The 25,486-nt window shown below is 32.7% G+C and overlaps 2 protein-coding genes across 13 annotated transcripts; one reads left to right on the top strand and one right to left on the bottom strand.

Moving 5' to 3' along the window:
* Positions 1-3,870: 3,870 nt before the first annotated feature.
* On the bottom strand, positions 3,871-7,781 carry LOC109816616 (scarecrow-like protein 9). Of its 12 annotated transcripts, none has more exons than XR_002241270.3 (4): positions 7,654-7,781; positions 4,854-7,325; positions 4,659-4,754; positions 3,871-4,473 (listed from the first exon to the last, which is right to left on the bottom strand). XR_002241270.3 is itself a non-coding variant. In XM_020381687.3 (2 exons), exon 2 carries the CDS (start codon positions 7,162-7,164, stop codon positions 4,921-4,923), a length of 2,244 nt encoding a protein of 747 aa, XP_020237276.2. In that variant the 5' UTR covers positions 7,165-7,325; positions 7,654-7,781; the 3' UTR covers positions 3,871-4,920. The 12 variants fall into 12 exon arrangements, 1 of the variants encoding a protein (XP_020237276.2); XR_014433249.1 differs by having other exon boundaries at positions 3,871-4,381; XR_002241271.3 differs by having other exon boundaries at positions 4,659-4,746.
* Positions 7,782-19,348: 11,567 nt separating this feature from the next.
* Positions 19,349-21,444, top strand: LOC145957412 (uncharacterized). The gene is made up of 2 exons (XM_083073665.1): positions 19,349-19,358; positions 20,693-21,444. Exons 1-2 carry the CDS (start codon positions 19,349-19,351, stop codon positions 21,442-21,444), a joined length of 762 nt encoding a protein of 253 aa, XP_082929791.1.
* Positions 21,445-25,486: the final 4,042 nt, after the last annotated feature.

The raw sequence follows: 25,486 nt of genomic DNA, 5'->3' as shown, positions 1-25,486 counted from the left end.
CACGCAAATTTAGCATTATCTCTAACAATCAGCTCAGACTTGTTACATTAATGGTTTCTCAATCAGGTTGGCTTGATCGGCTAGTCCAAATCTTTATAACAAGTTTAGGTAATTTTTAAGGTGAGTGAATGGAGTTGATTTGAGTGTGGATATACTCAAATTTTGAAAATATTTGAAGTTACAATTCTTTTTTTTATTTATTTATACACAAATGTTAATAATTAGTTGGTATATTGATAGAAAATGTTAACATGGATTGATACAAATGGTTAAGGTTTTGGATCGAACTTTCACATTTCTTATGACATGAGTGGGAGTTCAAATCCTTCAGCCATTTTCTCTACTTGGTGGAAAACCCTTCCAAAAGAGATCCTCTAGCCCTTAAGGACTAGTTGAGTAATTGCAATTAGGTAGAATTATGTGGTTTGGGAGCCTAAGCAGTAATCCTCTAGGTGAAAAATATTAGTAAGGCAATTCAAACACATTCCTTTTTTTTTTTTTTTTCTTTTGTAGATACAATTTAAAATTGATTTTATTTTGCTGTTTAAATAAATTGATAGTTCTAAATTTATTTTTAACTTAAAAATGTTTTGTTACTATAGAAATGAGTGAGATTTTATTCTAGTCCGGCAAGTTTCTTTTTATTTTCATCTTTCAAAAACGTGAATAATTGTTTTTGCTATGTGGTATTTGTGATCATCTCATACGATCTACATTAATACCATATTAATGTGACACTGTAATTTTATTTAGATATTTAAAATAAATGCTATCCACCTCAAAATGAATATTAAGAATCAAATATAATGATTTTTAATTTTTGGAAAGATGAAAATTAAATAATTTTTTTATAGGGACTAAAATCAAACTTCACGCATTTTAAGAGGTGAAAAATAAAAGAAAAAATTGCAGAAAGTAAACTCAAATTTTTATAAAGAAAAAATATATTTAAATTTTTAATTTTTTATGTTATTTTTTTAAAATTGGTTTTACTAAAATCTAAACCAAAGCCAAACAAAAGTATTGCAAGATCCCTCCTTAATCGGAGATACTAAGAGCAATTCCAATGGAAGTTGCTTGGCTCATCAAGCAACTCCAACATCAGTTTCTTACCATTGGAGAGGTGTGAGGTGGCAGCAAGAGTTTCTTGCAGAGGAGAGAGGGTTGCTTAGTGAAGCAACGATTGCTTACTGTTGTGAATTGAAGGAGGTGTGGCGGAGGCGCGCGGTTGGATGGCGGAGGCCCGCGGTTGGACAGTAGAGGCGCGCGGGTGGACAGCATAGGCGCGCCGATGGACGTTCTGCCGCGGGTGGACGTTCTGGCTGGACTTGCAGGCGGCGGCAGTAGACGGAGTTTGAAGGTGGAATTGGAAGAAAAGGAAAGGCGAAGAAAAATGAAAAAACCCTCTAACGAAAAGAAGAAGAAGAAAAAAAGACGTTTTAAAGAAATAAGAAATAAAAATTAAAAATTAAAAAATTAATGAAAAATATAATTTATGCATGTATCATATTGTATAACATGATTGTCGAGGACGAGCGATACACCTATCAAAATTATATTGATTATGATGGCGTAGATGATGACATGTCAAGATTTGAAATATTTATAGGTGCTCATCCCAATTTTAGAACAACATACCTTCAAAAGAGAGCATACGTTCATGACAAAAGAATACACCGCCAACTTCAAGCAGATCTTATCGAACATATTTGGGAACGTTTCAGAAATAAGAATGATGAAAATTAATTTCATATAATATTTATGTATTTACTATTGCTTTATTTTATTTTTAATATCTACTTATTGTGTATTTTTTTCATAATTTATTTTCTTTTATTATAGTGCAATTGTTTTTTTAATAAAAATTTTAATTTGGTTCATAAATAATTTGAAAAAAAAATTTAAAAATTAAATTTTTAAAATTTCTTACTATTAGAGTAAATTTCTGTTTGAGTTGCTTAATATTGACATGCACACTAAAAATCACTTTTTTCGTTTTTTTAATAACTCAAACGAGTTATTGGAGATGCCCTAACTACAAAAGAGAGGGCGACACGGAATACAGGAATGGAGTAGTGTCTTTGATATACGAAATTGCAATCAAGTAATTAAAACGTACGAAATTATTGATTGATGCTTTATTTGTCATCTACCTAGTTTTGCCAGGAAAAGTCATTTTCCACCATAATGGATCAAACATGATCTCACCTTTCTCACCAAAATAATTTCCTTGTTTTCAATTTCCAAGCACGTTGTGTTGACTTCATCAATCTTCTTGTTTTCATTTATGCGTGCGTGCATCAATCAGTTTATCCACGTGAAAGTGATTTTTTTTTTAAATGTAAAAGGGGAATAATAAGTTCAAGAATATCAACAGCTAATACTGCAAGAGCATTGTGTTGTATAAAATAAATTTTTAGGATATGTTTGTTTTACATTTTAATAAAAATATTATAAACAAAATTATAGTAAAATGAACTGATTTAAGAAAATGAGTTTTGTTTAAATATACTCACGATATAGAGATGTTTTACACTTTAATTGAATCATAAATTATCATGTATGATGAAATTATTGATTTTTATAATGATCAAAATAATCTTAGCACGTTGAAATAAGTTAAGACTTTATAATTGATGATAATGAATATTGGATGTATAAAGTCTCGCATAATTAGAATGAGAACAATAGGAGATAAATGAATTTATAAGCATATAAATGTTTGCATTAGTATAAAATATTTTGAATAATGACCAAAAATAAATTTATGAAGATTTATACCCAAAGTAGATAATATCATGCTAATGTGTAGACATGTTTATTTCATCTTTCTCTCAATAGGATGTGATCCGAAGATAAATCAAGTGAAAGTTATCAGATTTATAACATATCTAACATAGTAAAATGGTATAAGGTCATTTAGATGATGACCAAAAACATATTTACGAAAGTTTAAGTCAAAAGTGGATAATATTATATTAACATAGAAATATATCTAAACATTTGATACACATGAAAACTAATTCAAAACTCAATCAAAAGGGTACTAGGATTTTCTTTAGTGATAGGTTAAAATAAATATTAAATTATAGTCGTTAAAAGCCTCACATTATTTATCTAAATTATGAATATTATTATTTTAAATCACAAAATCATAAACAATATAAAATGCCATTTTCTAATAAATTTCTTAATATAATCATATATTTAACATAAATAAATTTATTATAATATTTATTAAGAAGTCAAGAAAGAGAGAGGTGGGTGCTTGCCCCCCTTGGATCCATCCCTGGGTGCACAACATTGATTGATCAACCAATGTGATGCTTGTGGACTTGTAACGTATATAGCACCCATGAAATTTTTTGGGTGATGGGAAAAAACAAATTCATAAATTTTTAGATTTAAAGCGAATATCATTCCAAAATAGAAATGTGTGTGAACCTTCATGCACACCAACTCGTTATGTGAACTCCTAATGAAAATGTGATGTATGAATTATGAATACAGTTTTGATTCTTGTGATGCAGTCCTGCCACCTAGTAAAACCCATATGAACCTTTCCACATTAAAAAGGTTCAATTTTTAGTGTGAATCTTTAAAAGAAGAATTCGAGACAGGTGGGTCCCCCACATGAGGTCCACCACTATATATAGTGTTCTATACCATTAGGATATACATGCATAAACAATTGACTTACCTTAGTCCACTATCATTATTTAAGAAAAACGTTTTACATTAATTTATAGCATTCAAACACTTAATGAAACGACAACATTAGAAATTTTTTATTCATACACGACAACACAAGATTTGCACTATACTGTAGACAGTTTAACAGGGACAATGAATCAAAATTAAGCCCATAAATGCATACACAGAATTACTTTTGAATTTTGATCCACTTTCAATAGCTATAAGTTACATGCAATGAGCTAGTGATGAAGGGTTTCAATAGCATGTCCAAATTAAAAATTATAGTGCTTCCGCTGTACCAAAGAACAACTTTCATCATCTATCCACTAAAGGGAAGGTCAAATGATGAATGGTGACCAACTATAGATTTGGTTGCAGGACCAAACAAGTACTAAACGCACACCATATTTAGCACGTCAAATTAAATCATACATTGAGAAAATGATTCTCCCCGGTAATAATTCAACAAGGAAATATATGTATCAACAACAGTGTTCAAAATTCCAAATAGAGGAGGTCCCCACCACCCATCATGGGTCAAATGTTGAAACAAGTCTTCAAAAGCAAATGTGAAGAGAACTTCTATTTGCACAGCACGTCCACACTTGCACCAATTACAGCATTTAAGCTACATGGACCTAACCAAACTTTTGCTTTTGGTACAGTTTGAATAGCAACACGCCATCTGGTGTGCAACAAGTATTTCTCCAAAATAAATATTCCATCAATTGTTAGGAGGAAATACGCAAACTATCATCTTCAGTTAAGTAAAATGTACTGAAATAGAAAGGTCAAAATGAGTAACAGCAATAAAGGTTTGGTCTTATTACATGCTAAATTCATCTGCAGTCTGCAACATTATATTGGATCATGTTCATTTGACAACTCTCAAATTAGCTATCACAAAACAGACTTCCTAAATGATCTTATGGGAGAATAACATGCATTATCTACTTTCATACCAGGCCATTCAGTAACCAAGTTTTCCCCAACTGAACTCACAGCTTCAACCCTTACTTTTAATCTTGAACCCTACATATTGGGCACACCCTGGTCAACTATCAGATTCATGTTAGTTCAAGATGTGTCAAACTCAAACAACAATGACAAAAACCAGCATTGTTGAAAAGAACTGAGAAAAGGGGTAATTGAAGTACCTGAGCTCCTCAGAAGTGAAATCAATTCACAAAGCCCTAGTGAGATGCACTTGTACCTTCTTGGTTGTCATGCAGGTTTCCAACAAGAAAGGGCGTAAACAATTCGCCCCTTCCAACCTTGCAACAACCATTGACTATCTTCATCAATTACAAAATCTTTGTGGTAGCTAGTCCTTACTTTCTCTATTGCCCTCTTTACTAACTCACGCTCAAAAGATTGTTGCAAAAATCCAGCCCTTAGAATCCGGGCTTGCCACTGCCTATATGTCTCTGGCCTCTCTACTCTCTCACAGCCTTCACAAGCTATGACATTCAATGCTTCCCTCCCAAATATCTCTTTCTCAATTAGCATCCTCTCCCAGTCCTCGCGAGGCACAATGGTTTCAAGCATGTCAAAAAGTGAAGAGTAGTGAAACAGTGCCTCCCGAAATCGAGTAACAAAGAAAGGTGCATTAAAGGCCCCGTTAGTAATGCCATGAATGAATAAATCTGGGTTGATCTTCCTTACCAAACTCAGGAATTTATTCCTTGGACTGTCCACAACCACAGATTCATCCAGCACATTTTTACCACGATAAAAACAGGTAACAACAAGGTACTCATCCCTATCAATCTTGAGTTCCTCAAGTTGAATTGTTTCCCATTTTTTTGCTATTGCATTGTACTCAAATGGAACCTTAAAAGATTCAGCATATGCTGCTAGCCGGCGTCCAGTTTCAATAATTCTCTCAGCAGGCCTGAAACCAGGTTGTGGGAAGTCTATTCCTGTAATCCGAAGTTTACCTCCAAATGTTGCAGAAAGTCTCTGAATCAAAGTTGGCCACTGGAAACCATAAAGGATACCAAAATCAATAACATGGAGCCTAGCTGAATTTTCTGAAGATTTCCTTATTGTAACATTAGAGATAAAACTAGCCATCTTCCTAAAAGGGCAAGCAGCAAGATATAGATGAAAGGCCTTCAGAAAATCCGCAGCTGATGTTCTTTTACTCACAAGTCCTTTGTAAATCTGGCTTCCAGTACCAGCCAATCGTGCTTCAAGGCCATCTGCGAAGATATGAGCCAACCTCTGATTTCCATCCCCAAAAAGGTTTGAGTGCTGTCTGATCCGCTTCAGCAACTCATGTGCCCCTTTATAGTCATCTGCAGCAACAGTTTGTGCACAAAGGACCAAAAGTGTTCTCAAATCAACCACTTCCTTTTTCCCATTGTGTTTCTTACCACGTCCCTTGCCACTATTGGAAGCCTTTGATTTACCATTTGACAGCACTATCTTGTCATTCTTAATTTGCAAAGCCTCACGACGGGCTATGTAATGCTTCTTGCCATCCCCTAAACTATAAAGCAGGATTATATCAGTCATTGTTGTTCGCAATGTAGGTTCGGAGAAAATCGCGGCTTGCTTGCTGCTTCTATTTTCTTCAACATCCCCCTCTTCCCTGTGGTGATGTTTCCTTCCTTTGGCTCCAACAAGGAAAGGCTCACCCTCATTCTTCTCCACCTTGACAGACAATTCATCACTCCCCATTTTATCCTCTACTAGTGTTGAAAAATTAGCCACATCCAAATTAGCAAAGAGCGCATTTCCACTTGGAAGAAACTTGCTAGCCTCCTCAACACCCTTCTGAAATTGCAAAATGGATTGATTCTCACTGTTCAGATCAGGAGCCTGGAGAATACTGCTTGGAGATTCCACAGGCCCTTCCACACTACTTATCACACTGTTTGAAGAACTATAAGATAACTTTGAAATGCTATTATTGCCTTGAAAATTTAGGTTAGGAGGTTCCCCCAAGTTTCGGCGCAAAGAATTGTTAGTAAAAATGCTACTAAGATCACCATCATTATAAGAACAAGAAACATAATTATCAGAGAGAGTATTATCCCCACCCCCATCATATGGATCAACAGGACTTGGATTTCCTAAAGAAGAAGAAGGGTACTTTTCACCTATGACCTCATAGAACGATTTCTCAGCAATTTGAAGATCCAAAGAATCTTTCAACATGCATGTCTTATCCTCCATGTCTTCTTCCATAAGGATCTGACTGATGTAACTCAAAATAGCATCAGAAAACTCACAATCCTCCGGGGAAGGTTCTTCCTCATGAGTCAAAACCGAGGATGAAGGTATGTTGTTGGCTGGTACTAGATTGGATTGAAGGTAACCAAATTCCCTAGATTGGTCAAAAAAACCGTTTTCAAATCTCTGATTCTGCAGAATCGGCAAAGACTGATTCCCCAACCGGATTTCATTATGGGAACCATTAAACCCACAAAAACGTGGATCCATTATCATCAAACTTTGCATAAAAACTCAAACTTTAGTCCTAAAAACTTCAACAAACAACCCTTCTTCTCATCTCTCTCCTTTGGAATGAAAGTCCTTCAAAAACCAAAACAGAAGCATCAAAACACAAACCATTAAACCAAACCCTCTGAACACGTGTCTTGACTTTCAAATGCCTCAGTCTGTGCACAAAACAACGAGGAAAGTAAAACAAAATGGAGAAACAGATATACTTCACCAAAACCATTAAACAAGGCAAATAAAAATGAAAACTAGTCACTAGTCACCACACGTTAGACGACACCAAGAGGCTGCGTTTCAAACATGAAGCTCGCTAAGTGGAAGAAAATCAAAGACATAAAGACAGAAACGAAAAAGGATGAAAAAAAAAATGAAAACTCTTAGCAATGGTGAAGGTGATAGCATCAGCAAAAGGCAGAAGAAAAAAAAAAAAAAAAAAAAAAAAAAAAAAAAAGGATTTTGACCCAGAAGAGAGACAAGGTTGCTTACCTTGTTGGAGACCCACCAGAACACTAGTTCCAAGAGAAAGCAAAAGAGGAGTTAGGGAGAAAAATAAGAGAGAGAAGAAAAGAGAGCGCCAAGAGGTCATGATGAAGCATATATTAACAGGGTTGAACTTGAACCACTTTGTTCTTTAATTATTCTACAGAATTATTAGGTTTTTTATTTTTTAAAATTGATGTTCAATTTTAATTTTAATTTTTTAAAAAAAAATTAGATATAATTTTTTAAGTGTTATTAATATGTAGAACTAATGAGATCGGCATTAAATAAAAACATATATTATCAAGATAAATTTTCTTAATTAAAAAATAACATTAATTACATATAAAAATAATTGTGATTAAATTTTATTGATTTTTAATTAGAATAATTTTTTAACAATAATATTAATACCAAATTTTCCTAGTCGCAAGTCAGAATAATTTTATTTAATTTCAATATTTCTTAAAAATATACTAGGTATATATAAAAGTAATAAAAATACAAGGTGGTATTGTACCTATATATATATATAAATATAAAGAATTATTTGGAAGAAAATACTATAGTCTAATAAAGCAATAATAAGACAATAATATTATCCAGATCATATTGATAAAATAGCATGTGACTATAATTTCAGTGTAATTTTTAAATGAGTCGTAATTAAATTTATTAATTATTTTATAAGTTACTCCTTTAGTTGTATTTTATTTAATGATTAAAGTTTTGATATAAAAAATAATAAATGCTATCGATATTTTAAATTTTATAAAATTAATATATTTGATATTTATATTTTATGACTCTATAATAAATAATTAAAGAAATAATGTAATGTTTTTATTAATATTATAAAATGAAAATGAAAAGAGAGTGTCGATAAGTGATGTTTTGACATGATAGAATAGTGTGTCGTTGTGAAGAGGAAAAGGTGTGGTGGGGCCAGAGAAAAAGTGAGGAGCAACAGTAGCCGTTGATTATGGTGATGAAAAGGAAATGGAGAAAAGTGAAGCATGATAGGGGCGTGTGCGGAATTCTATAAAGCTTCAAATCGTATACGAGGGAGACACGTGTAGCGCAAAGTGGGGGAGTCCAATGTTGTCGCTCAACTTAGAAATTACTACTGCTATTGCTATCATCGTAAATCTTACTAAACTATTGTCTTCCGCCGACATGAATCATCGCAATCACATAATTTGATGTTACAATCGTAAATATATCACTTTTTAATAAATGTTAGAAATTTAATATTAATTAAAAATAAAATTTTAATAATATATATTTGTGAAAAAAAAATTAAAAATTGATTTTATAGAATTAAATTAAATCTTAATTAATTTTTTAAGATATTATTTAAATTTATTTTAATAATTATGGTTGTTGAATTTATCAGGTCATCCATTATTGAGCCATTATCAAATCACATGTTGATATTTGGTTTTATAAACACCATGTTCAAGCTATCTAAATTTTTGCATAAAAGGGATGTTTTAGACATCCTATATCAACTAGTAATATGATCGTATTAATGATTATAAGTGGGAGTAGAAATGAGACAATTCTCACCTTATAAACCTTGTAAAATTCTATCATATTTCTCATTTATTTTCATTTCTTATTTATCTATTCCGTGTCTCCATTCATCTTATTTCTTTCCATTTCACCAAACATATCATTAAGATCAATCAAGAAAGTTGGCAAGAATGTATGTGACACCCTCTACCCCAACATTAAAACACAATAAATGTAAACAATAATTTTTTTTTCCTTTTTGAGTAAATCAAGTCTTTCATAGTTGATAACCTTTTTCATGGATAAAATAATTGTCTCAATATTATAAGGTAGAAGATTCACATTCGTAACTCATAAATCATAAAAAGTCAACATATAAGTATCAAAACTCAAAAAATCATATAAAGAAAAATATAAATTAATTCCAGCAAAGGTGGCAGTGCCTCCTAGTTAGGAATTGATTTATAACTTTTCAAATCATGTAATAAAAATAATATGACAAAGATGTACATTTTGATTTTTTATCAAGGACGTTCAAAATTACAAAAGAAAGATTACAAACTTTATTTACGTTATTTCTTTGCTAGAAATTACAAAAGAAAACAAGCTAAAGTTATTAAAAACAATAACATATTAGACTAAGCTAGCTAAGCCCCGATGTCACATCCTATCAGAGCATGTCCAACTGAAGCCTTAAGCCTCATCACCAACATCATGATCACCTGCAACATAATTTAAACATATACAAAAACAACAAGGGAGTGAGAAACATCTCACTCAGTTTCAGGTGCAGAAATAAAGGTTAGATACCACACACACGCACAACAAATATAAGTCACATGTAAACAATACACATAAATAATCAACAACACATACACTTATTTATCATGCAATGATATCATGGACTCCACTCATAAATGCATGCATGTGGCGCCATAAGGAAGCTTCACATATCATCACTGGTGACCCTAAGGTACACCTGGTTACATCACTAGTGACCCTAAGGTACACCTTGTTAGCAAGTTACATCACTGGTGACCCTAAGGTATACCTTGTTAGCATATTACATCACTGGTGACCCTAAGGTACACCTTGTTAGCATGTTACATCACTGGTATGCGGCCTTAGCGGCACATCTGGAATAATATATGCATATGATGCATGTCATACATTCATTATTTCATTGACTCAACATTTAACTTATTACAGAATTTCATTAAGTACATCATGTCATTATTTTTCATAGTCTCATAATCACAGCTTGTCTCAAAAGTCTATTCTTAGGTCTCATGTCATTTGTCCATATTTCACAAGGTCATGTCATAAATACTCCTTATAAGGTCCGCACAGGAATTTACACACTTATTTATCATGCAATGATGTCATGGACTCCACTCATAAATGCATGCATGTGGCGCCATAAGGAAGCTTCACATATCATCACTGGTGACCCTAAGGTACACCTGGTTACATCACTGGTGACCCTAAGGTACACCTGGTTACATCACTGGTGACCCTGAGGTACACCTTGTTAGTAAGTTACATCACTGGTGATCCTAAGGTACACCTTGTTAGCATATTACATCACTGGTATGCGGCCTTAGCGGCACACCTGGAATAATATATGCATATGATGCATGTCATACATTCATTATTTCATTGACTCAACATTTAACTTATTACAGAATTTCATTAAGTACATCATGTCATTATTTTTCATAGTCTCATAATCACAGCTTGTCTCAAAAGTCTATTCTTAGGTCTCATGTCATTTGTCCATATTTCACAAAGTCATGTCATAAATACTCTTCATAAGGTCCGCACAGGAATTTACACACTTATTTATCATGCAATGATGTCATGGACTCCACTCATAAATGCATGCATGTGGCGCCATAAGGAAGCTTCACATATCATCACTGGTGACCCTAAGGTACACCTGGTTACATCACTGGTGACCCTAAGGTACACCTTGTTAGCAAGTTACATTACTGGTGACCCTAAGGTACACCTTGTTAGCATATTACATCACTGGTGACCCTAAGGTACACCTTGTTAGCATGTTACATCACTGGTATGCGGCCTTAGCGGCACACCTGGAATAATATATGTATATGATGCATGTCATACATTCATTATTTCATTGACTCAACATTTAACTTATTACAGAATTTCATTAAGTACATCATGTCATTATTTTTCATAGTCTCATAATCACAGCTTGTCTCAAAAGTCTATTCTTAGGTCTCATGTCATTTGTCCATATTTCACAAGGTCATGTCATAAATACTCCTCATAAGGTCCGCACAGGAATTTACAGAGATCCACAGAAAGCATTCTTATTCATATAAAAACTCATTTATTTTTAATATTAATTCCTTATTCATTTATTACTTCTAACAAAGAACAAAGTAGAGCAAACAGAAAGTAAAACAGAACAACAAGTAAGGGATTGGGGGCCAATCAGACAATCAAACTATCCAACAATTATCCCCACACCCCCGAGCGAGGTTTCTCACTCCCCCCTTACCTGGATAAGCAGGAGTTGAAACTTGGACAGGGTCTCCTGCTCTGGATTCCCTCTTTCTTTCCCTTTCTTTCTCTCTCATTCTTTCTCTTTCTCTCTTTCTCTCTCTCTCTCTCTCTCTCTCTCTCTCCTTCTCTTTCTCTCTCTAAAATGTTCACTTCTTACTCAGTTATAAAATTTTCACCCCCGCCCCTATTTATAGGCATCCTGGCGCACCCGTAACGGCCCGTACTGAATTCGAAACGGCCCGTTCCGGAGCCTTCAAATATACATAAAATTTTAAACTGGAATGGACCGTTCCAAAATCGGAACGGCCCGTTTCCAAAAAGCAGAACGGCCCGTTCTAAAATTAGAACGGCCCGTTCTGAGGTTCGTGTTACCACTGATTGACCATAAACAGAACGGCCCGTTTCTAACTTAACTTTTTAGGCGTTTTAAGAAATCCGGAACGACCCATTTCCCTTTGGGAACGGCCTGTTCTAGGAAACCCAAAAATGTGCCTTTTACAAATTTGGAACGGCCCGTTCCAGTTTTGGAACGACCCATTCTACTTCTTCAAAAACAACGTATTTTCTTCGTTTGGAACGACCTGTTCCAATTTTAGAACAGCCCGTTCTGGCGTAAAAAAAATAGAATTTTACAAATTTTTTCACAAATAATTGAAATTATTAAAAACCCTTACAATATTTTATAAAAACCCCTTTTAATTAACTAAAATAAATATATGAAAATAAATAATAATCAACATTGTATGAGTAGAAAATTCGGGTGTTACAATATACGAAACCGAGATAAAAACAAATGTAAATAATAAACAATAGCATGTATACAAGAAATATCATGTAATAAATACATAACTTAAATAGTGTGGAAAATAAAAAATTAATTTCAAACATTTATTTTGATTTTTGATCACCAACAAGTTATGATCTACACAAAAATCTTGTTCAAAATTTAAGATTTTCTTATAATAAAATTATATATTAAAATATATCATTGCATTGTTTTGGGATACTTGATCCAATAAAATTAGCTAGCAAGGGATATGTTTCTCTTTTCATGCTTAATAGACATCTCACCCTCTAAGGATATCTCACTCCTCTCTTTTTTAGCTATCCCTCTTACAATGTTTTTAAGTGTGCTCATTATTTTCATTTTTGAAGGATACCTCACCCTTTCTCAAACAAAAATAAGAAACAATAGAGAAACTTGTAAGAAAATTTGTGTTACAAGTTGGAATATTACAAGTAATAAGATATATATGATATATAAGTTGATCCCTTTGCATTTATGAGCATAAGAGTTTTATTTTTTAGCTTGTTCTTTATCTTTATCAAGTATTGGGAAGACTAATGGAGATTATTCATACAAGATCTTAAGGATATACAAATGTGTGAATCTACAAAGGGATGAGACCTTTACAAATCTTGTGTTATTGTGGAAACTATCCCTGTATAAGTAATAATTATCAAATATGCATATAATTTTTATTTAATCTAGACAATTGTTAATATATATTATACTTCTAAATCTTTTTTGACCACAAAACACTTAGTTAAGAGTTAATTTCAATTCAGGATTTAATTTCTTAAATATTATGTATTTTTAATATTTTCTTTATTGAGATATAATATAGGGAGAAAATAATTTGGAAGTTACAAGTCTCAAAGGAGAACCATCACTCAAAACCACATAAAAGACTCACTCCAAGCTAGGGAAATTCGTTTAGAGTGACCAATAACTCACTTTGAGCGAGCCAGGTGATAAGTGTCTAATTAGTCTGATGAAATATAAATTTGAGACACTTATCTAACACAATTTTTGTATATATTGATATAATTTTGGCCAATACACTTAGAATCAAAAAGAGGCTCTTAATTGAAGTCATTATATGGTGTGATGATTTTTCTTATCAAAATTTCCCTTTATTTTGCAGATTTTGAAGATTGAAACAAGAAAAGAAGTTTGGAGGCAAACAGCTTAGCCATTCTAAAGGGCTGAGGGATTTCAAGCCAGAGAGCTTAGCAAGTGCAACAGAGGAGAGGCACTCAGCTGTCCCTAAGCGCTGAGCGATTTTGGCTCTGGAAAAATGAGTACTCTCTGCCTCCTAGGCGCTCAGCGGATTTCAAGCGTTCAACTCCTTTGCTTGCTTAAGGATGAAAGAGTCTCCCAGGCGCTCAGTCGTTAAAAAGGGCTCAACCCTTTTGGTTATTTCATGATGAAGGATTCTCCAATCTGTTCAGCCATTTCCAAGTGCTGAGCGGTTTCTTCTCTTTCTTGCCTACTTTATTTTAATTCCAACAACTATAAAAGGGGCAGAGAAGAGAGAAAGCAAAAAAAAGAAATAAAAAGAACAAAGCAGAGAAAAGGAAACAGAGCACCTTGGAGCTTGTGGGAACGCAGTTCTTCGGATGATCTTGTTCTTCTACCTTTCTTCTTGTTATTTTGTGTTTTCTTCTTCTATGGAGAGCTAAAGCTCTAGGGTTGGGATTGATGTAGTCATCAAACTCCTGTGTATTCATTTTTGATTCATATCAATATATATATATATATATATATATATATATATATTACATCTATTACTCAGTGTTAGTGATTTGTATTTTGTTCATAATGCTTTGATAAACTGATCATTTATCTTTGATCTTGGATTTAGAATTTGGTTGGAAAATGTTTTCTGAATCTAGATTTGAAACAAATTACCTATTAGTTTTGAAAGCCATGGATGGTTTCGAAATTAATAGTTGCAACAATAATTCTAATTCTTAATGCAAGACATTTAACTGAATGAAGTGAGGAATCATCCATTGAGTTAAATATCTTAGAATTTCTTATGCCAAGGAATTGGGTCTGAAAGAATATAGAGAACTCAATGACAATGAGTAATGGAATCATTTGAAAGAATCAATAGGAATGCATAGGAGGGAGATTGATGAAATCTAATCCCAACTATTTATCATATCTGTTTTCTTAAATTTAATCTAACTTTGGTTACTTAAGTTTAAATCACTGCTCATATCAAATATTTAACATGTGTGATTATTCAAGCTTTGAATTTACAAGTAACAATTAGTATAATAGAAATCAAAATCTACTTCACAAGTCCTTGAGGACCAACAATCTTTTTACTATATTACAAAGACTTGGGTGCGCTTGCTCATAAAACCAACACCAAGTTAGATAGCACCCTTGGAAGTATACATATGCTCGCTTAGAGCGAGCTACTTGGGCGCTTTGAGTGAGCGAAATTCTCCCATAACTACTATAAAAGCGCTTTGAGTGAGCCAAGTCAGAGAGCAACCTTGAAGGCATGCACATACTCATTCAAAGGGAGTTACATGAGTGTTTTGAGCAAGTGTATCAGACCTAAAAGACCATCATAATTATTATAAAAATAGGGTCTTTAAGAAGTCAATGTATCTCATTCTTAATCATCAACATTCTTCTTAGCATAATTCTAGAGAGATTAGAAAGAGTTTTCTTGAGGTCAATCTTGTAAACATAAACCGCTCAAAGGTCCATCTTTTGTCGTGTAACCCCTAGTCATGAGTGACTAAGTTCTTTATTGTTAGAAATTGAGATAGTTAATTGAATTGTATAATTTTGTTTGAGTTTTTCCTTCAATAAAGTATTTATTCAATTATTCATTTTACTCTTATACTTAGTGTTTGTTGTGTCTTGATCAACCTCTTCATGATTTTGTAATTTTTAATCGAGGTTGGAAAATCCTTTTAAAATTATGACCTAGATAACATGTTAATAATAGTTATTACTAAGGAATTGGGATAAATCTTATTAGTTGATTTTTTTGTACTTAACCTTAATGTAGGATTGTTTAACAAAAGTTTTCAAGGAACTGGGATTTCCCTTAAACAATCTAAACTTGCTAACCTAAAAAATTAGGGTTTAAATATAATTGTGAGTTTTTGAGTTAACTATATAATTACAACATTAAATGAAAAATTAAGAGATTTTATATAAGGAAATTTAGTAAATCAATTTTTTACTGTTCTTCTTATAAATTCAAATTCATCATAATTTACTAGTTTATCTTTATTTTCATTAAATTTACATATTTCTTGTTGAACAATTTCAAATTCTCATAAAATTATATGTTTAATACTAAAATTATATATTATACAATTATGAACTCAAGTCTATGTGAATTTGATAACTTGAACTTTAATTCAATTTACTTTTTACGACAATTAGTATATTTGCCAAATGTGTATTGATAAATATTTTGACAAATTCACAATTGTTCCATAGGATTAGATTCTATTGTGTCAACTAAATGATTTTTGGCATGTTCCGTTTGATGACATAAAGCCTAATGTTGATGATATACCATGTTGGAAATATTACTAGTTGATCGCCTAAAGGATAAGAGTCTTCATGGAATCGAGTATGTTACATGCATTAGTTATCGAACATTCTTAAGATAGTAGGTTAGGAGTCTAACTCAACTTTACAAAATCAATTAATAAGATGAGAATTTTTCTTTACTTATATATATTATTATGATCTTATTTTTAGTTGATTTAAGATCTCCAACAAACATATTGCATTGTTTTGTCTCCAATACTATTATATGGGTTAACTAGTGATTTTCTATTGTGTATAATTATTATTTATTGGCACATGTTTCTCCTTCTTGTGCATACATAAAGTACATACTTTCATTATATCATTATTTTGCATGTTTATTCTTCTTACTTGTGTTTGTATAATAATTTTGACATTTGTGTTGTGAAAGCCCATAATATCACTATTTAAGTTGGAAAATTTAGACCAAGGATTGAGAGATACCAAACTCAATCTCTTAAATTCGAGCCTTATGGATGAGAAAACATGGTTGAGGGAAGAGACCCCACTAAAAGTGACAATCGAGCTTCTCAAGGAAATCAGTTATCAATGAAACCAATGAATACTTTATAGTAATAATAGAATATAAAATTTTAGAAAATTTTGTATCAGTTGATTCATACGCTCTTAGTCAAAAATTATACTTTTATATAGTGACAAATGTGTGTAAAAATCATTTAGAAAGAAAAAGATAAATTTTTCCTTAAAAAATTAAGGGTTATTGTTTCGTAGAAGGACTCTCATTAGAGAATCTTCAATGAAATAACCACTAAGAAAACCTAGCAACTATCCTAACCTAGAACATTCAAATGAATGTAACCTAATTCTAACATGTGTATTCCTTCCTATATATTCAACCTAAAATTCCTATCAGAATCCCTTATTCATTGTCATTAAATACATATGTCAACATCATATCCAAATCTTGACATTTATGGCAATTATCTAGTGCACATCAGTAATATTATGTAATTTTGTAAATTGTGGTGCCTTTATTTTGCCTTAGAATGTGTCATCCAAAGAATGAGACATACAAGGAGTTTGTTAGGTCGGTGTGTGGATGACCTTCCTTACGCAACAGTCAGTAAATAAACAACTCGCATGGTACATAGCTTCGTAGGCTCAAATGCATAAGCACGAAGAGTCTAATAGTTGGGAGTTTGTTGGGTCGACTGGTAGATAACTTTTCTTATGCAATGATTGATAAATAGATGACCCACATGGTTCAATTATGAAATTAATTTGCAAAGTAGTTAATTATCCTATTTATTTATTTAGGTTAATTTTGTTAACTATTCAAAATGAGTTAATTGATTACCCTAATCAGTTTTCTCTTTGCTATTTCAAAAGTATAGCCAATAGATGGCTTGGGTTTGTCGAGTCAACTCAAAATTGTTAAATAATTTATAAGGCTTTGGTTCTAAATTGCAAGTCTGAATTAAATGCAAATTTTCTTAACTCGATTCAGTAAAACCCATGTCATAAACAAGTTCAAGTCGAGCTAGTCTATTTGAGCCACGAACTACTTACTTCTTTTTTAAATTTTAACATTTTATATTTTACTTGTTATTGAAAAGTAAAAGAGAATGACAAAGAGTCTAAGAGTGAGAAGTCTAAATGACTAAAATAAATAACATAAATAGGTTAAATACTCAAACTTTCAGCCTACTCATACAGTCATACTCATAACCCTCTTTCTTTTCTTTCATAATGGTGTTGTTTTTGAATTGTATTGTGACTGGTTGGGGCTTGTTATGACTTGCAAGCCTGAAACTTTCCCTCTCAATTATTCCTCTTTATATGATAAAACAATCTAATTCTGAACCATCAAATGTTTTATATTTTAAGTTTTACAACATTGATTTTGCATATTTAATTTGTGAAGGATGAAACCAAAGTTCCAAACTTACACTTTGTGCATCTATGGTTACTAGTTAGTGTGTAATTTATGTGTCTGTGGAGAGATAGAGAGAAGGGAGGATGAATCCACTTACTCACAAAGTAAGTCTTGGCAGACTTGCCCCACTCAATAACTCATGTTCTACATCCAATTTTAATGATTCAATCGTTGAATTAAAAAATTTTAATGTATAGAGCAAGTCTACAATTTTTTTAAAAAAATTGGCAATCATATGATACATTGTTATATAAATTCAAATCAAAGTATAAAATATTTTTATGATTATCTGTCAATTTGAATTAATGTAATGAAGTATTATATACTTTTTCATTTCTTTAAAAATTTGTAGACTTAATCTATACATTAAGAACTTTTAATTTAACGATTGCAACATTGAAATTTGATATAAATTATGAATTATAGAGTAGAATAAGTATGTTTTTATATTTTTTTAATATTTGTTTACTAAAGAAAATGATAAATAATACGACACTTTAATACTATTAGGTAAGCGCCTGAACCGCAAACAAGGAGATTCAAATTGACACCTATAGAGAAGGTAAAAGTTCGATCTAGGTCTCTAACCACTTGTGTCGACCCACCTTGAAATGTGATTTTTAATTTTTTTAAATTAAGTTTGATGATGAATAATTAACAATGTTGGACGTTTTATTGTTATAATATGCGAAGAAGTGATATATATATATATATATATATATATATATATATATATATATATCACAATAAAAAAATATACATTTCTAATTTTATAAAAGATGTTAATGATAGTTAATTAGAAATACTAGTGTCAAATATTCACACTAGAAAATAAAAAATGCTACAACTCAAAAAGCCTATAATCAGAATAAGCCAAACTTTGACATTAATTTAAAAGACTAAATTTAATATAGGTCTTTTTAGTTAACTCATTATAACATATGACCTACATTAAATCAGTTTGTAATGAGTTGGATACCTCGATTTGCCGGCTATAGTCAAAAAGTTGCTATGTGTTATATGTTAGAAATTTTATTTCTAATAATTATTGTGGGCTATATATATTATTTGTAGTATTTATATTAGTTATTTATATTTGGTTGGGCTCAATAAAAGTGATCTAATTTTAGTGAGCCTTTAGACTGCCAACAGGAAAAACTGATATGGGCCCAAATAAGTGGAAACTAGATTTGGCCCGTTAGGGATTAATGGGAAACCTAATAGGTTTAAAATCATAAAGATGGTCATGGTCCCCGATATGCCAAATCAGAAACACACGTCTCTCTGTCTCCCCATCAGAAGAGTAACATCAAGTCCCATCAAGGAATCCAGTGATTTGGCTGAGGAAGATCATTGCACCAAAAGACTATTCCGCTGCAACCTTTTGATTAACGTCAATGGATACAGGTACGTATTATTTACATTAACTCTGTAATCTGAGACAACGGTTCTTAATATTAATTAATGGATAATTTCTATTTGGCTTAAGAAATTTATCCCAACAAGTGGTATCAGAGCCGCCGTTGTTATTAGGTTATGGGGTTCTAAAGCGTATTGTTACAATTTTTTTTTCTCTCTTCATTGATAATACGTGTATTTGAATGCGTTGGTCATTTTTTTTTCTTCTTCAATTTGGTTTAATTGATTATACGGATAAAGAGATCGATTAAAAATTGAATTTTTATTAAAGAGAATTTTTGTGAAATTGTATAATTTTCTGTGAATGTTATAAATTTGTATATGTAACAATTTTGCAATGATCCTGAAGACATTGTCAAATGTAGAAATTTTTTGAATTTTTAATTTTCTCACCGGAAGTGAGTTAATTGTGCAAAAATGCAATAAAGGAATATTTTCTCACTAGAAGTGAGTTAATTGTGCAACAATGCAATAAAGAAATATTTTCTCATCAGAAGTGAGTTAATTGTGCAACAATGCAATAAAGAAACATTTTCTCACCAGAAGTGAGTTAATTGTGCAACAATGAAATAAAAGAATATTTTTCTCACCGGAAGTGGAAAAATAATATTGTATTTGATCTTTTGAGTACCACCAGAAGTGGGAATTTTTGTTTTTTTTTGTCAAAATCATTGTTGTTATATTAAATGATATTTGGGAAAATTATATAATTAATATATATTGAATTCCACATTATCGTTTTTTTAATGACATTCGCGTAAGAATTATTTTCTTGAAATTTGATTGATATTATGTTCAAATTTAAATTGATATTTTTTTATATATATCAAATTTGAGTGTGAATGTTGGCAGATTATAGACCCTCTTTATTAATTAATTTGTCTGGTAATTTTTAATTAAATAAATTGATGTAATATATTACCAAAGAAATCCCTATTATAGAAGTTAATTTGATTAAAAAATTACAATAGATGTTAGTATGAGATTATTTATGCGATTTGTGCTCATCCCAAAGGAAGACACAATTTGGCCAAATAATAACATGCCTGTGATAATAAATATGTGACAATTATAAAGTTACAATCATGTGAATAATAGTCGGTCCAAAGAAAGGCTATTATTTGACACAATTAATTGTCAATATTTGATCGTTGCATTGATAGTACCACTAACAAGTTAATTTGTATGTCCAAAGACAAAGAATTAATGTTGTGCTCGGTATCTTGTAATGGGTCTATTATGTAAATAATCTGCATGTTTTATTTATTTTATTTTACTGTGAGCATGTAATTAAATTAAATTTTTTTTATGTTCTATTACAGTTGCTGTTGCTAGTGCTGTTAACTTATCTGCTCAAATTAATTGTATACCTATGCTTAATGGGACAAACTTTAAGGCCTGGAAGGAAGCAGTTGAGATAATTCTTGGCTGCATGGATCTTGATCTTGCACTTCGGGCTGAGAAACCCACTCCAAATCCGGAAAACCCGGATGAGGATAAGGTTGAAAAGTGGGAACGCTCAAACCAAATGTGTTTGATGATCATGAAGCGATCTGTTCCAGAAGTTTTTCGGGGCTCTATTTCTGAGAGCCACAATGCTAAAGGTTTCCTTGATGCCGTTGAGCAGTATTTCACCAGTAATGAGAAAGCTGATGCAAGCAGTTTGCTTGCTAAACTTATCTCTATGAGATACAAATGTAAAGGAAATATAAGGGAGTACATTATGGAAATGTCTAATCTCGCGTCAAAACTAAAAGCACTAAAGTTAGAGTTGTCTGATGACTTGCTCGTGCATCTAGTTTTGATTTCTCTTCGTACACACTTTGGACAATTCAAGGTGAGTTATAATACTCAGAAAGATAAATGGACCTTGAATGAATTGATTTCTCACTGTGTGCAAGAGGAGGAAAGGCAGCAAAGAGAAAAGACTGAAAGTGCTCATTTAGCGTCAAGCTCTCAGAATAGGAAGAGAAAGAATAATAAGGATGTTGTAGAAAGGACTTCTCAACTAAAGAAAGTCAAAAAGGATGAGAATACACCTACTTGCTTCTTCTGCAAGAAGCCTGGGACATGAAGAAAGAGTGTCCCAAGTACGCCTCTTGGCGTGTAAAGAGGTAATTTTCTCTCTTTTGTTTGTTCTGAAGTTAATTTAGCTTTTGTACCACGTGATACTTGGTGGGTAGATTCTGGTGCTACTACTCACATTAGTGTATCCATGCAGGGTTGCCTTTGGAGCCGACCGCCAAGTGATAATGAAAGATTTATAAATGTAGGTGATGGCAACAAGGTCACAGTGGAGGCTATTGGAACATTTATATTACAGTTAAAAACTGGATTTCATTTGGATTTATTTGAGACTTTTGTTGTACCGTCTTTTAGGCGGAATTTAATTTCTGTTTCTAGTTTGGACAAATTTGGTTTTTCTTGTTCATTTGGAAATAATAAATTTAGCCTCTATCAAAATTCAAATGTTGTTGGTTCTGGTTCTTTAATTGATAATTTATACTTACTAGATGTAGTTAGTTCAAATAAAGAAAATTTTAACATCTCGTGGTACGAAGCGTAAAATAAATGAGAACTCAGCCACCTTATGGCATAAGCGTTTAGTCCATATCTCTAAACAGAGAATTCAGAGGCTTGTGTCGGATGAGATTCTTGAACCCTTTGACTTGTCAGACTTTGAGGTTTGCGTTGAATGTATTAAGGGTAAACAAACAAATTCTAGAAAATTAGGTGCCGAAAGGGCTAAGGACGTTTTGGAATTAATTCACACAGATATTTGTGGACCATTCCCTATGTCATCTTGGAATGGACAACAATATTTCATTACGTTCATAGATGATTATTCAAGGTACAGCTACCTATTTTTAATTCATGAGAAGTCTCAATCCCTAGATGTTTTCAAATCTTTTAAAGCTGAAGTTGAGCTTCAACTTGGAAAGAAAATTAAGGCCGTCAAATCTGATCGTGGTGGTGAATATTACGGTAGATATGATGGATCAGGTGAACAACGTCCAGGGCCTTTTGCACTTTTCCTAAGGGAATGTGGCATCGTTCCTCAGTATACTATGTCTGGGAAACCAAGCATGAACGGTGTTGCAGAACGTAGAAATAGGACTCTTAAGGATATGGTGAGAAGTATGATTAGTCATTCTTCCTTACCAGAGTCATTGTGGGGAGAAGCGCTTAAGACTACAGTCTACATCCTAAATAGGGTACCAAGTAAAGCAGTTAACAAAACTCCTTATGAGCTATGGATAGGTAAAAGGCCAAGTTTAAAACATTTACACATTTGGGGTTGTCCGGCTGAAGCGCGTCCTTATAGGCCGCATGAAAGTAAGCTGGAGTCAAGGACTGTTAGCTGTTATTTTGTTGGTTATCCTGAACGCTCTCGGGGCTATAAATTTTACAATCCCACTACTAGATCATTCTTTGAGACGGGGAATGCGAGATTTCTTGAGGATGTTGAGTTTGGGAAGGAAGAGAACATAAGAAATGTTGTCTTTGAGGAAGAACCTGTCATTGACAGTGATCAAGTCCTCGTGCCTATTACTATTCCAGTACCTATCCTAGTAATAGGTGACAATCATGGAGTTATTCCTGACATTGTCCCTACACAAGACAATATTGAGGTTCTCCCTCAAATACCTATAGAGCAAGCTCAACAATTTCAAGAAGTGCCATTAAGGAGATCCACTAGAGAAAGGAAAAGTGCAATTCCAGATGATTACGTTGTGTTTCTTCAAGAACATGAGGATGGCATTGGTTTAACAGAGGATGATCCAATCAACTTCTGTCAAGCTATGCAAAGTTATAGCTCTCAAAAGTGGATTGATGCCATGAAGGATGAGATGAAATCTATGCAAGACAACGATGTTTGGGATCTCGTTGAATTACCTGAAGGTGTGAAACCTATTGGTTGTAAATGGATATTTAAAACCAAGAGGGATTCAAAAGGTAATATCGAGAGATATAAGGCTCGTTTAGTTGCTAAAGGTTTCACTCAAAAGGAAGGCATTGATTACAAAGAAACCTTTTCTCCGGTTTCTTCAAATGATTCTTTTAGAATAATAATGGCACTCGTAGCTCATTATGATTTAGAGCTCCATCATATGGATGTTAAAACTGCGTTTCTAAATGGTGACATTGAAGAAACGATTTATATGATGCAACCAGAAAATTTTGTGTCTGGTGACTCAAAGTCCATGGTATGCAAACTAAAGAAATCCATCTATGGTCTCAAACAAGCTTCCTGTCAATGGTATCACAAGTTCCATCAAGTTATTACCTCATATGGTTTTGAGGCAAATATAGTTGATGATTGTGTTTATCATAAGTTTAGTGGGTGTAAATATATATTCTTAGTGTTATATGTCGATGATATACTGCTTGCCAGCAGCGATATAGGCTTATTGCACGAAACCAAGAGATTTTTAACAAAGAATTTTGAAATGAAAGATCTTGGTGAAGCCTCTTTTGTATTAGGTATTAAGATACTAAGAGATCGTTCTCATGGTATCATAAGGTTATCACAAGAGAACTATATCGATAAAGTTTTAGATAGATTCGGCATGAAAGATAGTAAACTAGGAGATACCCTTATAGCCAAGGGAGACAAATTTAGCCTCAAACAATGCCCTAGTAATGACCTTGAAAGAAATGAGATGCAAAAGATTCCTTATGTTTCAGCTGTGGGAAGTCTAATGTATGCTCAAGTTTGTACTCGTCCTGATATTGCATTTATAAAGAGAGTTTTGGGCAGATACTTAAGTAATCCTGGGATGCAGCATTGGAAAGCAGTAAAGCGTGTAATGCGCTATTTGAAGAGAACAAAAGGATATATGCTCACTTATCAGAAGTCTGACAGTTTAGAGATCATTGGATACTCAGACTCTGATTTTGCCGGATGTCAAGACAGTAAACGCTCCACATCTGGATACATCTTTATGTTGGCTGGAGGAGCTATCTCTTGGAAGTCTGTTAAACAGACTATTATAGCTTCATCAACCATGGCTGCGGAGTTCATTGCTTGTTTTGAGGCATCCAACCATGGGATATGGCTGCAAAATTTTATCACTAATTACGTGTGGTTAATGGCATTGAAAGGCCATTGAAAATCTATTGTGATAATAACTCTGCAGTTCTTTATTCCAATAACAATAGGAGTACAACCAAGTCAAAATTCATTGATATAAAGTTTCTGGTTGTTAAGGAAAGAGTTCAAAATAAGCAAATTTCTATAGAACATATAGGGACTAATTTTATGCTAGCTGATCCACTTACTAAGGGTTTGGTGCCTAAAGTCTTTCATGAGCACACTGCTCATTTGGGTGTAATTCCTTATAGTACCTTAGTTTAGTGGGAATCTCATTTATGTTTTGTGTCTTCTTTATTTTTTTTTTAATTTTTCTAGATATTTGTATTATTTGGATTTTCTACAGAAATAAAGTTGATGTTCATAATTTTATTCTGAGCTTGTTTTTGTGCAATATATATATTGCGTTTTGAATGGATCTCTATAAAGAATAAAGTTTGGACCAGTTGGAAATAGACATGATTAAGATCACGTTGCATGTAATTTCCATGCCACTTATCCATATTTGATCTATGTCATTGAGTGCATATAATTGTGGTGATCATTGTGGTTTAGTCACATTAGATAATGATGAAAGCTGTAGTGGTTCCTTGTTGTTGTATGAGATGCACCAGATTGTTTAAGGGGAGTCTAAAAGTAAATAGCATACGGTTGCGCGCCTAAAGAATTTTGTGATATAAATACTTAAATGAATATGAAGCCCAAGTGGGAGATTGTTAGAAATTTTATTTCTAATAATTATTGTGGGCTATATATATTATTTGTAGTATTTATATTAGTTATTTACATTTGGTTGGGCTCAATAAAAGTGATCTAATTTTAGTGAGCATTTAGACTGCCAACAGGAAAAACTGATATGAGCCCAAATAAGTGGAAATCAGATTTGGCCCGTTAGGGGTTAATGGGAACCCTAATAGGTTTAAAATCATAAAGATGGTCATGGTCCCTGATATGCCAAATCAGAAACACACGTCTCTCTGTCTCCCCATCAGAAGAGTAACATCAAGTCCCATCAAGGAAT

The sequence above is a fragment of the Cajanus cajan genome, chromosome 4 (assembly GCF_000230855.2).
Source record: "Cajanus cajan strain Asha chromosome 4, NIPB_CcT2T_4, whole genome shotgun sequence".
Lineage (NCBI taxonomy): Eukaryota > Viridiplantae > Streptophyta > Magnoliopsida > Fabales > Fabaceae > Cajanus > Cajanus cajan.
Note: the sequence above shows the minus strand (reverse complement) of the source record. Positions and strands in the feature narration are given on the sequence as shown.